This window comes from Cololabis saira, chromosome 10 (genome assembly GCF_033807715.1).
Source record: "Cololabis saira isolate AMF1-May2022 chromosome 10, fColSai1.1, whole genome shotgun sequence".
In the NCBI taxonomy this organism is placed as follows: domain Eukaryota; kingdom Metazoa; phylum Chordata; class Actinopteri; order Beloniformes; family Belonidae; genus Cololabis; species Cololabis saira.
This window is the reverse complement of record NC_084596.1, coordinates 34,426,505-34,442,671: the sequence shown is the minus strand read 5'-3', so window position 1 is coordinate 34,442,671 and position 16,167 is coordinate 34,426,505. Positions and strand designations below refer to the sequence as shown.

Sequence of the window (16,167 nt, the reverse complement as noted above, 5' to 3'; positions counted from 1 at the left end):
ACAACTCTGTTGATGACACAGGTACTTTTATCACGGTGTTCTGAAGCAAGGTAGCATCTAAAACATGCAGGACAGGGGTGCCTCGAGGACCAGGATTGAGAAACACTGCCATAGACTAACATGACAGCAGCTTTGTTTGGGAACTTTCGGGGCTTCCATGAACCACGTGAACCCCTCTGGCGGCGAGAACAAAAGTTGTCGCCACTCTGTTTTATCCACTGCTCTGCTCTGACCCAACAGAATTAACAGCAACAGTGACCTTCTCCCACGCAGCACTTTTTCTTTTGTTGGTCACACCTGCATTCAGTGTTCCAAACAGTATTTCCTGGTTAGTCTCAACTTCTCCCACCAGTACCTCGATCTCGGTGTCGGAGAAATTCCTCTTCTTCGCCCTCTTTGCCATGATTTCGGTGAGGGGGAAAAAATCCATTCACGCATTATTAAAGGGATTGTTGCTACCATATAGGGTCAATTGGAGGCGTTTCTGAATGCAAATGACCCTAACCATACACGAGCACGGCAGTTAAGATCAGGTGGGATTTATCATCACTGATCACTTACCGGTACTAGTGTGCGTACGACCGGTGTCCGCACGTTTAATAATTACGGATTTTTTTGTACTTTTTCTGTAACCTGGAGTGGCCTAGCCAGTCTCCAGATCTCAATCCCATAGAAAATCTTTGGAGGGAGTTGAAAGTCTGTGTTGCCCAGCGACAGCCCCAAAACATCACTGCTCTAGAGGAGATCTGCTTGGAGGAACGGGCCAAAATACCAGCTACAGTGTGTTAAAACCTTGTGGAGACTTACAGAAAACATTTGACCTCTGTCATTGGCAAAAAAGGTTATGTTAATAAATACTGAGTCGAGCTTTTGTTATTGACCAAATGCTTATTTTCCACATTCATTTACAAATTCATTTTTTAAACATCCTACCATGGGATTTCCTGGATTTTTTTTATAATATTGTCTCTCATAGTTGAAGTGTACATATGATGATTACAGACCTCTCTCATCTTTCTAAGTAGGATAACTTACACAATCAGTGATTGACAAAATACTTTTTTGCCCCACTGCGGCGTGTGTGTGTGTGTGTTTGAAATGTTACATTTAGACAACTGAGTTCTTCTTTGAGAATAATTTAATGAAAATATAGTATACATAAAATATAAGTATTAACAGTTGCCATGGTGACTTGTCCTTTTGTGTTCCAGCAGTCCAGTATGTCTTTCATCAGTCACATGATCAGAACTATGACAGCAAATAAAAGGAAGACTCGTACTGTTACAAATGGTCACGATGAAAACCGTCAGCAGGTGCAACGCTGCAGAAACCAGAAAGCTCACTTCTTCTTGGTATACTGTAAATCACAGCAAGATTCAAAATTACTCTGTTGAAAAAACAAAGAACTAAAAGCATCATTTGTTTCTCATCCTCACTTTGCCAAGTATCCAGTCTGCATCCGTGAGGGCCCTCTGGATTATCATCTGTATCCTCTCTTGGTCATCTTCATCTGAGTGGCTTTTATAACCCTGGGCATTAAAAACAGTTCAGGATATGTTTGTTAGGATTCAGTGGCAAGAATCATCTTTTCATGCAAAAGAAACCACTTAAGAGATATCAGCTTATGATATAAATACTAGACAATTCATAGTTCTCTCTTTTTGTAAATTTTAACCATGTTAACAATATAAACCTGCAAAAAAACAAATGCAACCACAATCCTGCAGCACCTGCAGTTGACTCGATATAAGGCTCCGAAAGACGCCTAAACATTCAATAAAAACTTTATTCATATGTTGCTGAGTCACATCAGTTCGTACCAACGTACATTTCAGTGACACGTTAGTTTTATTTAAAAAAGACAACTTTAGGGAACCGGTTCTTCGCTGCAAATTGTGTATTAATGTTTGTTCAGACAGTATACGGGATGTTTTAAGGATCTGGCTTTCATCTGGAGTAGTCCCATACGGTCGCCATGGTGACAGAGATGTCCAACCTGTCAGCAGCTCCCGCTGAAAGGGTCATGTTGTTCGGAGCTGGGACAAGTTCAGGGCAGCTATCCAAAAGGATCCTCTGGTTACATCATTTTGCACCTACCTTTAACTATATGTTCATGTGTTTGATTGTGAAATTGTTGCAGTTCAACTCGTGTGTAACTTATCTGGTGATGTGGGGACTGTCGTGACCAGTACTCGAGTCGTAAAAAAAAAAATCAGGGGGGATGGTGGATTTTATCATATGGGGACAGATAATTTGTGCTAATTACAAATAATATAATATATTACAAATAATAGCACTGACCAAAACACCTGCAGAAATACTGCAGGAATGACATAGCAGCAGATAAATGCAGCCTTCTGTAAGCTTTAAATATCCACTGGGCTTACATCAAATACATCAAAACACAAAAATAAAAAACAGTTTTCTGAACTTATCAATATGACTCTGTCCATCACAGGATAAGTAAAATGGATCCCTGCAAAAACTCTTAACAAGAATATTCGTCTTATTTATAGTTAAAATGTCTCATTTTAGTAAAGAAATTTCATTACACTTAAAACAAGACTCATCACTGGCAAAAAAAACAAAAAACAATTTTCACCTGTTTCAAGTAGATTTTCACTTGAAATAAGTAGAAAAATCTGCCAGTGGAACAAGATTATTTTGCTTGTAATAAGAAGATAAATCTTGTCCCACTGGCAGATTTTTCTACTTATTTCAAGTGAAAATTTACTTGAAACAGGTGAAAATGGTCAAATAAGTTATCTTTCTGGTGAGGTGATGACTCTAAATCAGGGGTGTCAGACTCGAGTCCTCGAGGGCCGGTGTCCTGCATGTTTTAGATGTCTCCTTGCATCAACACACCTGATTCAAATTAATGGTCGTCACCAGCTTGTCATCCAGGTCTGGACAGCTCTGTTGGTGACACAGCTCCTTTTATCACGGTGTGCTGAAGCAGGGAAACATCTGAAACATGCAGGAATGCAGCCCTAGAGGACTGGATCCCGACACCCCTGCTCTAAATGTTGAAATAGCAGTAAAACCACATTCATTGATGAAATGACAAGGAAAGGGGGGATGGCAGTTTTACAGGGGAGATGATTTGAACCGTTTTTATTTCAGGGGGGGATGCCATCCCCCTCATCCCCCCTCAACTCCAGTACTGGTCGTGTCCTTCACGTGTGGTCGTGAACTTATTGTCGACGTTACGTTTCCTAATATTTTGGACTTCACTGCATGGCCATTGAGAGCTGCCAACCTTGATGTGTGCATGAGGGACCGTTCATTTTACTTTTTAAACATCCGACCAGAGGTGTCAAGTAACGAAGTACAAATACTTCGTTACCTTACTTAAGTAGAAATTTTCGAAATCTATACTTCACTGGAGTAATTATTTTTCAGACGACTTTTTACTTTTACTCCTTACATTTTCACGCAATTATCTGTACTTTTTACTCCTTACATTTTAAAAACAGCCTCGTTACTCTATTTCATTTTGGCCTTTAAAAAAAAACTATCCAGTTAAATTGCTCCATCCGGATAGAGTGAATTTGGTTGTGGTTGTTTCAGATGTTCTTGTCCAGTTTTGTTCTTACATCCGTTCCCTCAGATTCCTGCAACTAAACTTGGATGTACATTCCAATAAACATTAGGATAAATGATAACATGCCTCTGAAGTTTGACTTTTTGCACCATGACAATACTTATAGGAAACTAGTCATATCTCCTGCTCTCTGAAACACATGTTAATGCTCAATAGTACACATATATGGTTCTTTAATATATTTGCATTATACTAAGATGCATTCATTTTCAATGGCTTTTGTCCTTAATGGCTTTTTCCCCCTTACATTACTTTTACTTTTATACTTTAAGTAGTTTTGAAACCAGTACTTTTATACTTTTACTTGAGTAAAAAACTTGAGTTGATACTTCAACTTCTACAGGAGTATTTTTCAACTCTAGTATCTATACTTCTACCTGAGTAATGAATGTGAATACTTTTGACACCTCTGCATCCGACCGTGAGGGTAGAACCAGGATGGTTACCTGTCTGATGGCGTGTCGGTAGTGCTGCTGCATGGCTGCTGACGGCAGCTGTCTGCAGCATCTCAGCAGGTGCCGGTACAGCTGCACCGGCGTGTGGATCAACTCAGCTCTACCTACACCCGGCATTCCTTCCTCCTGCTGGGATTACACAAAAACAACACTTTCATGTTACATAATACATCAAGTAAATAATGTCACCAAGTTTAAACACCAGCCGTTAATGTTACAGGAGCTGAGACATTCCCCTGACAGTTACAAGCGTCCTAGACAACATGAGTCTGTTCAATAAAATGCTGGAGATCAAAAAGCAGCTACGCTTTACTTCTGTTTCCCGACATTTTTTTATCACAAGCAAACCAAAATAAATCGGGCTTACTGTGGCTTTAAACTGTAAACTGTCAGTAGCCGGGAATCATGTTAAATGTTCTCACAATCAACAAGAATAAAAGGGAAGAACCAAAACACACCAACGACAAAGCGTAGAACTTCTTCTTCTATGGTAAGACAAGCCACGTTACACGGAAACAGCGCCACCTACTGGTTATAGAATAAATACCAAACAGACCTGCATCCTGGCTGGTTGACTAGTTTTCTTTTCGTAATCCATATTTTATTTTAATGATAGCCCTTGTATATTATCATGAATCATTCTGAATCCCTGGTCCTTAAAAATGATGGAAATAATTTCTTAATTAATTTAATTCAGACTTTTCTTACACAGATAGTTAAATTAAATGAAAAATACTTGAATAATAGCACGTGAACACTGGTGCGGGTATGAAGTAGAAATTTGCCTTGAATATAAAAACAGTATAGGACAAATCTGAAGCTGGTTTCCAATTCACATATTCTGATTATATATTTAAGGGGAAACTTAATAATAACTGTGAGCAACTAAATAAAATTAAATATTATTTATTTCTCTGTATCCCTTAGGAATCACTGAGGCGTGAAATTCTTCAGCGACTGCATGACCGACTGCTAAACATCTTGGAGAGGCAACCTGTTGACATGGAAGGGCTACATTTTGTTTGTCAGCAGAATGTAGTTTTATTATGTGCTCTCTAGGTGAGACTGTGAATGCAGGAGAAAATATACTGTCTGCTCTTACAGATTTAAGTACAGTTATCCAGCAGGAGAGAGAGAATGAGCAGACATCTGCAACACTTGAATTGCAAAGAGGCTTTTGTGGGCGTCCACGATTGTCTGTGTCAGTAGAGACCCTCACATATCAGGTTGAACTTGGATTGTCGTCCAAATGTATCGCCAGACTCCTTGGAGTTTCAAGAGCTACACTTTTTAGGAGGATGACTGAAAATGATATTTCAATATCTGCCTCATACAGTGGCTGCAGTGATGATGAATTGGACTCATTAGTCACAGGAATTAAGAGCACAATGCCATATGCTGATGCAGTCGTCAAATGTGCTCTACTTGCACAGAGACACAGAGTGCAATGGGACAGAGTGTATGCGTCCTTGCATCGTGTGGACCGTGTGTGCTCTCCAGGATGACTCGTCTGGGATGCGTGGTGAGAAGGACGTACGTAGTTCCTTACCCAAAATACATGGTGCACATTGACACCAATCCTAAGCTCATCAGGTATGTCTGCACACTATCTTTCTTAAGTTCTTAAATTTGTTTTTAGCAAATAATCTGCCCTTGTGTGTATTGTATCACATCAGAGTAATAGATCACACTGAACTTGATTGAATTAGAGTCCCATGAACTGGTTTTTGTTCTGCTTACATTCTTACATCTTACATGAAGATGTTATGTTTTGTGTTCTGGACTTACTTCTCGTCTGTTTTTGTTTAACCTATCAGCATAATATATGATTTTTCCAGAAATCTCCTTTATACCGTGTTGTTCTGATGGTGGGTGTGGTTCAGGCTCAGCTGTAGGGGGCGCTGTGGAGCAGCAGATCATCAGCTCTCCTTAAAACCAGTAACAGCAAGAGCTGGGAGGGCTGAAGGACTCCTTCAATGGATTCATTTCAGTAGCTCAATAGTCATCTTTCCCCACAAAGACCATTCCAGCCGTTTCCATGTATCAATGTTTTGTTTGTCAGTTACGGTTCTCAGTTGAACATCATCATCCAGATTCGGAGTCATTCCACTCGGAGGAAAGTCACGGCCTTCGGGACTCATTTAAAGCTGATTTACCGAATGGGACCACCGTGTTTGGGATATTAGCATAGCTTCAGATTTCTCAAATTTAAATATCATTCTGTTTAATTCATTGATTAATTCAGTCCTGTGTTGGATCTGCTGCTCTCCCCTCTCTCCACAGTCCTTTTTGTATTGATTTCAATTTACATTTTAGGTCAGTGATCCCTTTTCTAAGTTGATGACATTTGCCAGCACCAAATGTAGGGTTCATCACATTTATTTTGACTAAAACCCAATGCATCTTGGGATCTTGGTCGGGCTGCTGCTGATTTATGTGTGATAACTGGCCCGCTGGTGAGTCCTTGAAATATTTTGATGAAGACGACATTTATGATCCAAAACTTATCTTTATTGCCAAGTCCATTAACCTCCTGCAGGACACTAGATGTGAGTATATTAAACTGAGTATTATTATAAGATAGTATTATTATCAATTAATAATCATAATAACAACAGAATGGACGTGACTGTTCTGTATTTTATTACATGACAGTTTTCATTTTCAATTTAAAGTCATCAGATATAAACAAAGTCTTTTGAGAGTCCATGCAAGCATGTGACATCATCAGTCCAGTCAGAGCGGGGAGGCGTGTTGGGGGGGGGCGTGGTGTCTGCGGATGTGTCTCTGCAGCAGCTGGCGGTCCGGGCTCGAGTACTCGCACTGCTGACATGAAAACACCTCTCCAGTGTGATGGCGCCGGGCGTGGAGGCCCAAACTCTTCTTCTGGATGCTGACGCCAAGAAAGAAAAAAAAATACAAAATGTCCTGTTACCATGGCAACCAGCAGCATGAGCAAAGACACGTGTGCAATGACGTGTGCCAATCATAGCTATGTGGTATGTTGTCCAGTGAGAAGCTGCGCTGAACTGTAATACCAGTGAGAGCCACCAGGGGAGGCCAAACTTTCAACAAAGTCTCTTTCATTGATCTTATTCAATTTTTTTAAATAATTTTTAATTCCTGTTTGGATCCTGTGCTGCTTGAGGAATTTCCTTTGTTACCTTTCCGTTTCTAACTACCTGTTTTGATGAGTAACCATAGCAACGAGTGGATTGTTTACATATGGGAGGAGCTGATCGAGGTTTCAAGAAGCCAAATTATAACCAGACCAAGACCCTAAATCCTCCATGAGCTGAAGAAGAGACGTCTGGGATGCAGAGCAGGAGCAAAGCGGAGAGAGAGGAGGAGGAAGTTTTAAACCAGTGCTTCCAATTGTGATCATTAGTAACAGCTGGTCTCTCGCAAATAAGATGGAGCAGCTTGAAGCACTGACGAGGACAAATCTGGAGTTTGGTCAGTGCTATCATGTGTTCCACTGAGACATGGCTGCAGGAGCGTAAACCCCAATTTCAGTCCAGACTTCAGACGATACGGGCAAGGGTGGTGGAATTGAAGGCTTGTCAGCAACAGATGGTGTAATCCAGGATTACTGGGAACCATCAGCTCACACAAAGCGCTATATACAGGACTGTCTCAGAAAATTAGAATATTGTGATAAAGTTCTTTATTTTCTGTAATGCAATTAAAAAAACAAAAATGTCATACATTCTGGATTCATTACAAATCAACTGAAATATTGCAAGCCTTTTATTATTTTAATATTGCTGATTATGGCTTACAGTTTAAGATTAAGATTCCCAGAATATTCTAATTTTTTTGAGATAGGATATTTGAGTTTTCTTAAACTGTAAGCCATGATCAGCAATATTAAAATAATATAAGGCTTGCAATATTTCAGTTGATTTGTAATGAATCCAGAATGTATGACATTTTTGTTTTTGTAATTGCATTACAGAAAATCACAATATTCAAATTTTCTGAGACAGTCCTGTACTTTGTAAGTGTAAGCCATTTACCATTTACCATCATTTCTGCAGCCTGGATATTGAAGTCTTAGCTCTGAGTTTCAGTCGTTATTATCTAGTGAGAAAGTTCACCAGTGTTTCTGTAGTGGCAGTTTGCATCCTGTCGTCAGCTAGGACAGATTCTGCAAGTTACTTCATCAGCTCCGCTGTTGCTAAACTACAGACTCTTTTCCTGCTCTGTCCAGCTGGCCTCCAGCAGGAGGGTCCCCCCTTATGATTCAGGTCCTGATCCAGGTTTCTTCCCTCCTAAAGGAGTTTTTCTTGCCACTGTTTAGTTTAAGGTTTTTCTCCTACTAGGGGAGTTTTTTACCTGCCACTGTTTATGTAATAATTGCTCGGGGGTCATGTTCTGGTTCTCTGGAAAGATTCTAGAGACAATTTTGTTGTAATAGACGCTATATAAATGAAATGGAATTGAATTGAAACCCTGCACATTTCTAACTGTTACAGGTGATTTCAGCCTCGTCTCTCTCTGCCACATTTCCAACGTTTCAAACGAACAAACGTTGGATTTGTTTTATGCAAACATCAGGGATGCACACAGGTCGTCTGCACAACCTGCTCTCAGCAAGGTGAATCATAATCTGGTCTTCCTCTCCTCCACATATCAACACATCCTCCAGAGGCGTCTTTGAATTTGAATCTGTACCCTCCTATGTGATTTTGTGGTTATGTTGTTCTCTCATATGTAAGTCGCTTTGGATAAAAGCGTCTGCTAAATGACAGTAGTAGTAGAATCGTGTTCACGTTAGACCAATCAGGTTTGAGGACTCACTCTGATGCTCCGCCCCCGTCCATATCTGGTCATTTATGGTTCCAGGCAGACGAGCATGCAAACAGCTCATTGTTTATGAGTGAATGAGAGGCATGAGACAGGTGTGTGAGTTATGGTAGGAGAAGCGTGTGTGACAGGTGAGACAGGGGTGTAACAGGTGTGAGTCTTGGGTGCTACCTGCTGTAGTCACAATGTGGACACCTGTACGGCTTCTCCAGACTGTGAGTCCTGCGGTGTCTTAACAGAGAGCTGTGGTCGATGGAAGCGTAGGGACACTCGGGACACCTGTATGGCTTTTCACCTGAGGATACATAAACATAGTCACCTCACACCGTCTCACCACAGGTAACACACCCGAGGACGAGGAGTGTCCACACACCTGTGCACTAGGGATGGGCAGTATGGACTAAAAAATGTATCACGATCATTTCTGGCATTTATCCCGATAAAAATGACGATGAAAAAAATACCAATTCAACTCCTCCTTTGTAACTATAAATCTATCACCACATTCAGTCTTTGTAGCCCCCAAATCACTGCTCTAAAAGATACTAAATACTACTAAACTACACCAGTTAAATTGAATTAATTAAAACCAATTAAATGAGTTACACCTGTACTGCAAAACTGTAATGACTCGGATCCGCCATGTTTGTTACACAAAAACCTCATCAACGGGAACCTTCCTTCCTTCCTTCCTTCCTTCCTTCCTTCCTTCCTTCCTTCCTTCCTTCCTTCCTTCCTTCCTTCCTTCCTTCCTTCCTTCCTTCCTTCCTTCCTTCCTTCCTTCCTTCCTTCCTTCCTTCCTTCCTTCCTTCCTTCCTTCCTTCCTTCCTTCCTTCCTTCCTTCCTTCCTTCCTTCCTTCCTTCCTTCCTTCCTTCCTTCCTTCCTTCCTTCCTTCCTTCCTTCCTTCCTTCCTTCCTTCCTTCCTTCCTTCCTTCCTTCCTTCCTTCCTTCCTTCCTTCCTTCCTTCCTTCCTTCCTTCCTTCCTTCCTTCCTTCCTTCCTTCCTTCCTTCCTTCCTTCCTTCCTTCCTTCCTTCCTTCCTTCCTTCCTTCCTTCCTTCCTTCCTTCCTTCCTTCCTTCCTTCCTTCCTTCCTTCCTTCCTTCCTTCCTTCCTTCCTTCCTTCCTTCCTTCCTTCCTTCCTTCCTTCCTTCCTTCCTTCCTTCCTTCCTTCCTTCCTTCCTTCCTTCCTTCCTTCCTTCCTTCCTTCCTTCCTTCCTTCCTTCCTTCCTTCCTTCCTTCCTTCCTTCCTTCCTTCCTTCCTTCCTTCCTTCCTTCCTTCCTTCCTTCCTTCCTTCCTTCCTTCCTTCCTTCCTTCCTTCCTTCCTTCCTTCCTTCCTTCCTTCCTTCCTTCCTTCCTTCCTTCCTTCCTTCCTTCCTTCCTTCCTTCCTTCCTTCCTTCCTTCCTTCCTTCCTTCCTTCCTTCCTTCCTTCCTTCCTTCCTTCCTTCCTTCCTTCCTTCCTTCCTTCCTTCCTTCCTTCCGTGGATTTAACGCAGAACCATAAATCAACTTTACACAAAAACATCATCAACGGGAATTTATTGTTTTTACCGCGAGATGACAAATTCTTACAGTGGGGAATTTTTTTGACGGTATATCGTGAACGGTAAAATATCAGCCATTCCTACTGTAAACTACCTGCCCTCAGCTTTCTTCCCTGTCCTCAGGTGTCTCTCAAGTATCTCACCTGTCCTCTGGTGTTCCTTGGCCGTGTTACCTGTCTTCAGGTGTCCCTCGGCTCTCTTACCTGTGTGCGTTCTCAGGTGCTGCAACAGTGAGGCTTTCAGTCTGGCGCTGTAGGAGCAGTGAGGACAGGTGAATGGTTTCTCTCCTCCGTGAACCCCCAGGTGACGCCTCAACGTGAGCTTTGACGAGAACTTCCTGCAGACAGGAAAAAAACACAAAGCAACCATCCAATCAAATACCTGTGCTGCTCCTGAAAGCACCTGGTCTCACCTGGTACAATATCACCCTCACTCTGTCTTCTGGAGACTCTTCATCCCTCCATCACCCTCACTCTGTCTTTTGGAGACTCTTCATCCGTCCCCCAATGGAGAAGTCAAACTTAACCAATACAGCCAATATTTAACTAATAATAAAGTTAAGTAGTTTAAATGTCAGATCAGTTAGAGGGTCGTCATCAAAGTTCACAAATGATCCACGACAATTAATTTGACAATGAGTTTCAGAAGATCTAGAGCAAAAAAGAACAAACGAGTGTAGAAGACCATCCATCTCTGGAGGATGATGACTTCAGATTCTACAGGGTGATCTGGAAGATTCTGCTGCACTTTGGACGCTCTTTATCACTGATTCTATTCATAACCTTCATGGACAAAATTTGTAGTTGCAGTTAGGGAGCAGCAGGGTCCAGTTTGTTGGTCTCAGGTTACTTGTCTGCTTTTTGCTGATCAATGTGGTTATCAAAGCACTCCTACACCAGTGCAATGAGGCATTGTGGGTAATGCAGTCACCTGTGGCAGAGCGAGCAGCAGAAGCCTGTCTGCTTTCTGCTGTCAGCTTCTTTCTGTTCTTTTTTCTTTTTTCTGCTCTTCTTTGTGGTTTCCGAGATGCTTGGCGATAAACCAGCCGGAGGTCTACTGGTCTTACTGGGAGCTGACCTGTTGAATTTGAATACATTTGTTATCAAATAATGGTAACGTGCGATTACAGCAGAAGTGTTTTAGGGTGATGGAATGACTGGTTGGTTGAGCTGAGTGAAGGCTCTGACTGACCTGTCAGGCGGCTCTGCCTCCTTCATGTCTGTCTGGGCTCTCCATTTGTCTGAAACTGATCAATCACCGGAGTGAGCAGCAGAGACATGACAAGTGACTGATGAGCTGCAGCAGCGGCTGACCTGCAGATTTATCGTCCTGCGGCGCTGCTTCTCTCTTCATCCTCCGACAGACTGCTTCGTCATCCTCCCTCCTCCTCCTCTTCTTTCTGCTTTTCCTCCTCCAGTGGCCCCTCCAGTGAGGTTCCAGCTCCTCCCAGCTGTCTGCCGTCCAGCTACAGCGGACACAGCCGAAGCCGCCACCGGCACGGTGAGACCTGACATGGATGTCCAGCAGCCGCCGTGACGGCAGCGTCTGCGGACACAGGAGGCAAAGCCTGCGGCGGCCGTGGGGTTGCGTTTCCGTCTGTCCGTCGGTCCTGCCCTGCTGCTGGTCGGGGGAGGGGTCGGCGGGAGCCGGAGGAGGAGGTTTGGCGGCAGAGATCCGACACAGTCCCAGAGTCATGAGGTGGGCGGACTGTGCCATCTCCTCCTGGCTGGTGGGGGGGTTGCTGGGACACGGCAGGTCCACTGCTCCTCTCTTCAGAGGGAAGATGGGGGACTCTTCCTCCTCCTCCTCAAACAGAGTAGTGACCTGCGGAAACACACAACTTCCTGTTTGAAACCAACAAACATTCATGATCGTCTTGGACGACAAAAACAATGTTTATAAATCTGATGAAGATGATGCAAAGCTCCTTCCTGTGACACAACGTCCAGGAAACAATCTGTAAATCACTCAAGGAAAATCCAAGAGATGTTCTGAAAACTTCAGGAAACAATAATGTGACCATCAGGAAATAGTCAAGGAGCATTCAAGAAATGTTTGGGACACTTAATGGAGCTTGAGGCAAGAATAAGAAATGAGACTCATTAGCGCCACGACGGGCGTCGGGGTTACTGCAGCCAACAGCGAAGCCGGCACGGGAGAACGCGCATGCAGCGTCATGTGACGTCACATCCGCAGGACAGCGCGGGAAATTCGGCCCCACAATTGCAGCACATTTTGCAGCACACAGCCTGTTCAAGGCAACGGAAAGATACGCTAGAGGGCTCATTCTTTTTGGTTTGGAACGCTTCATCTGACATTATTACTAGAAAACTTAAAACGTATACGAATTTTTTTCATAAATCCTGCCTCAAGCTTCTTTAAGAGATGGTTTAGGAAATCAGGGAACATTGATGGAACATCTAAGAAATGTTTTGGTAACTTCAGGGAAAGATCATGGGATGATGGGAGAAAGATAGGATATGTCCAAGAAATGTTGAAGGAAAGCTAAGGGAACATTCAAGGGAGAAGAAGAGGAAAAATCAGGTAATGTTACGGGACACCTTCAGCAACTGTTCGGGAAACAATCGGGGAATGATCATGGAATATTTTGTAAATGTTCAAGGAGCAGTCATGGAAAGTTTAGGGAATGATGAGGGTAGGATCGGAGAACATCTAGGGCAAGGGTCTCCAACCCTGGTCCTGGAGAGCACCTATCCAGCATGTTTTACATCTTTCCCTGCTTCAGCACACCATGATACAAGGAGCTGTGTCAGCAACAGAACTGTCCAGACGTTGATGACAAGTTAATGACGACCCTTGATTAGAATCAGGTGTGTTCATGCAGGGAGACACCTAAAACATGCTGGATAGGTGCTCTCCAGGACCAGGGTTGGAGACCCCTGATCTAGGGAACCTTCAGAGACTGATCAGGGAACAATCAGGAAATCTTTTTCAGAACATCAGAACTGACTTCAGTTCATTTTACACAAAACAAGCCATGTTTCCATGGTGATCAGACAGGGACAGACAGATCTTAAGGCGGACTGATGAGTATTTTGCCTTTCGTCTCCACTTTTTGCTTTTCTGCTGTTTCCTCCCTTGAAACAAAGTCCAGATCTGAGTCGAACATTCAGTATGAATTGAGGGCAATGATTCTTATACTTTAATTTAACTACAACCCGAACTGTCAACAAAACTAAACTAAGCATTCACAAATTCATCTTAGATTTAGACACGGCTGAAAAGGGGCTAGCAGCACAGTGTGCACTGAGGGGTTGGTGTGTGTTAGCTGTGTTACCTCACAAGTGTGTGCCACCTGCAGCCCCCCCTCATTGGCTATGTCACAAGCGGGTGGGCTCATGTTGTCCAGCATGTTGTAGAGCAGGAACTCCTCGTCTTCGTCACTCTGTTTAGACTCTGTGTTCAGATCCAGCTGATAAGGTGACACCCCTCGCTGCAGCCCTGCGTCCGCCTCAACCCCCGCCTCAACCCCCGCCTCAACCCCCGCCTCAACCCCACCCTCGGATGTCCCCAGATATGGTAGGGTGGGGGGTCGGTGCTTGAGCAGGTGGGTGCTAATGGTGGTTTTGAGGCCGCAGGTGAACTGGCAGAGTTTACAGCGATAAAGCTCCACCAGGAAGGACTCCACCTGTGACAGACCCTCCACCTCTCCACAGAAAAGACTGGATCTCATGGCCCCACCCCCCACCTGCAGAGTCACAGGGCTGACGTCACTGTACCGCTGCATCACCCAGGACATCACAAACTGCTGTTAATGCCTCAGTGGAGAGGCGGGTGTCCAGGGGAGACTCTGAAAGCGAAAGATGATCCGACTGCCAAAACGTTACACCTGGAAACAACAACAAAAAAAACATACTTTAGAAATACGATATAGAGATCCAACAAATCCATTATTCCTTCAGTTAAAATTTCATGAATTAGTAGACTATAGTATTCTGCAAATTATGTTTAAAGCTCATAAAAAAACTTTACCAATCAACATTCAGAAAAGATTTGAAAAAAGAGAAAGCAAGTATAACTTAAAAGGAACAGAGATTTTTAAAAAACCAAGATGCAGGACAAAATTGATGGAACGTTGTGTTTCTGTGAAAGGAATCAGTTTATGGAACAATCTGAATAAAGAAAACAAATAATCCAAATCAAACATTACATTCAAAAGAACAATTAAAGCCTGTATGTTAAGTAAATATAATGAAATATGTTAGTTAAGTTGGATTGACATACCCATAGACGGCGGTACATTTATTTTATTTTAGTTTTTTACTCACTTAGTTGTTGTTTTTTTTTAATTTATGTTATTTGTGAATTTATTTCTTGGAAAAAGGGGCAGATTAGATAAGATTCTTCTTCTTTCTGCTCCATTTTCATTCACAATTTATGAACATTTGTATTTGTATTGAATTGTTTGTTTTATTTTTTGAATGAAATAAAGAATAAAATGAAAAATGAATACTTTAGACATGCTTCACCTGTTCCTGACACAGTTCCTGAGTCTACACCTGTTCCTCACTTTCACCTTCTCTATAATTGTTCCTGGGTGTCTACACCTTCTTGGAAAGTTTTTGTAAATATGATGATGATCACCAAAGCACGTAAATGTACATTTCTGCAGGTGCTGAAACATCCAGAGGCTTCCTGCCTCAGTCTGACATTTAAGGCCTGATAAGATGCTTTTAAACCATCATGATGGTTTGGTGGACTGTGAAAAATATTAATAATAATGCAAATAAATATAACACGGATTAAATGGTTGTTTGGTTGTTTCTGTGACCAGATTATACAGACGTACAGAACTACAAGGTCAACCTACACATCCAGAATTCAAGGAGAAATGAGATGAGCTGTCTTCATGTGGAGCAGCAAAGATGAACGTGTGTAAGTAAACATATATAAAACCCTAAAGTGCAACAAGTCTAGCCTTTTTTCTTCCTCGAGTGTGACCGTGAACGCACCGTGAAGACCATGAACGCACCGTGAAGACCCTGGGACTCGCACTGGAGCAGGACCCCAGGAAGGTAGTGAGATCCGAGCAGAACCTGCACCACAGGTCCAGGGGGAGAGGTTCTGTCTCAGGTCCTGACTGACAACATGCAGAAGAGACCTCAAACTTCAATAAAACACTCACACGACCAGCGAGCAGCTGGCCGCGGTTTGTTTACATCCGCGTCTTCTTCTTCTTCTGCTGCTGCTATTACGACACGCGTGTTCGCGGCTGCGCGGCTGCGCGCCCCCTGGTGGTCCGGTGAGAGACGGAACCCTGCAGTTCAGAAAACAACTTTACAACAAAACAGGATGTCGGGCAGAGTAATTGACTTTTTTTTTCATTATTATTAGTAGGCAGAGTTAGTTTATATTATGCCTTTATTTGCGTGGCGCCATGTTTTCTTCTTCTCTTGTTTCTCTGGCAGCCCTTTCCTCAGGGAGCTGTCCAGTTTACCGACACACACAGAGGTGCTGAAGTTGCTGTATGATGGAGTCCCAACAGTAGGGCTGTCACCTTTCAGAAATAGAAATAAGAGATGCCACGATTTGAGCAGTGCAGGCGCCAAAAAAAGGGCATCCCAAAAACTTCTAAAATGCATTTATTTTATATGAAAAAACAAAATGCTTTGATTTAAAGTGCTTTAATAGCATTGGATTTGCATGACTGTACAGACAGCCAACCATACAAGCAACTGAAATGCTATGTATGTCCACATCAGCCAAGATGTACATGCAAGTAAATATAAATATA

The 16,167-nt window shown here is 42.6% G+C and overlaps 2 protein-coding genes across 4 annotated transcripts; both read right to left on the bottom strand.

The window, feature by feature from the left end:
• Positions 1-1,120: 1,120 nt before the first annotated feature.
• Positions 1,121-4,543, bottom strand: lyrm9 (LYR motif containing 9). 2 transcript variants are annotated; one of them, XM_061732717.1, is made up of 4 exons: positions 4,518-4,543; positions 4,051-4,188; positions 1,437-1,529; positions 1,121-1,357 (listed from the first exon to the last, which is right to left on the bottom strand). In XM_061732717.1, the coding sequence occupies exons 2-4, from the start codon at positions 4,174-4,176 to the stop codon at positions 1,340-1,342; spliced, it is 237 nt and encodes a 78-aa protein (XP_061588701.1). In that variant the 5' UTR covers positions 4,177-4,188; positions 4,518-4,543; the 3' UTR covers positions 1,121-1,339. The 2 variants fall into 2 exon arrangements, with proteins under 2 accessions (XP_061588701.1, XP_061588702.1); XM_061732718.1 differs by having other exon boundaries at positions 4,427-4,535.
• A 2,136-nt stretch (positions 4,544-6,679) lies between these two features.
• si:dkey-154p10.3 (zinc finger protein 786) lies at positions 6,680-15,601 on the bottom strand. Of its 2 annotated transcripts, none has more exons than XM_061732699.1 (8): positions 15,386-15,601; positions 13,711-14,262; positions 11,726-12,236; positions 11,604-11,658; positions 11,343-11,489; positions 10,616-10,749; positions 9,040-9,163; positions 6,680-6,952 (listed from the first exon to the last, which is right to left on the bottom strand). In XM_061732699.1, exons 2-8 carry the CDS (start codon positions 14,170-14,172, stop codon positions 6,796-6,798), a joined length of 1,590 nt encoding a protein of 529 aa, XP_061588683.1. In that variant the 5' UTR covers positions 14,173-14,262; positions 15,386-15,601; the 3' UTR covers positions 6,680-6,795. The 2 variants fall into 2 exon arrangements, with proteins under 2 accessions (XP_061588683.1, XP_061588684.1); XM_061732700.1 differs by having other exon boundaries at positions 15,406-15,601.
• Positions 15,602-16,167: the final 566 nt, after the last annotated feature.

Bases quoted from the DNA above. Each gene is read 5' to 3' on its own strand.
- lyrm9 (XM_061732717.1), bottom strand. From the start codon at position 4,176: ATGCCGGGTGTAGGTAGAGCTGAGTTGATCCACACGCCGGTGCAGCTG. The intron at 1,530-4,050 runs GTAACCATCCTG...TTTAATGCCCAG, and splicing joins ACCGACACGCCATCAGACAG to GGTTATAAAAGCCACTCAGA.
- si:dkey-154p10.3 (XM_061732699.1), bottom strand. From the start codon at position 14,172: ATGTCCTGGGTGATGCAGCGGTACAGTGACGTCAGCCCTGTGACTCTG. The intron at 12,237-13,710 runs GTAACACAGCTA...GTGTTTCCGCAG, and splicing joins AGGTGGCACACACTTGTGAG to GTCACTACTCTGTTTGAGGA. The intron at 6,953-9,039 runs GTAGCACCCAAG...TCTTGGCGTCAG, and splicing joins CCACATTGTGACTACAGCAG to CATCCAGAAGAAGAGTTTGG.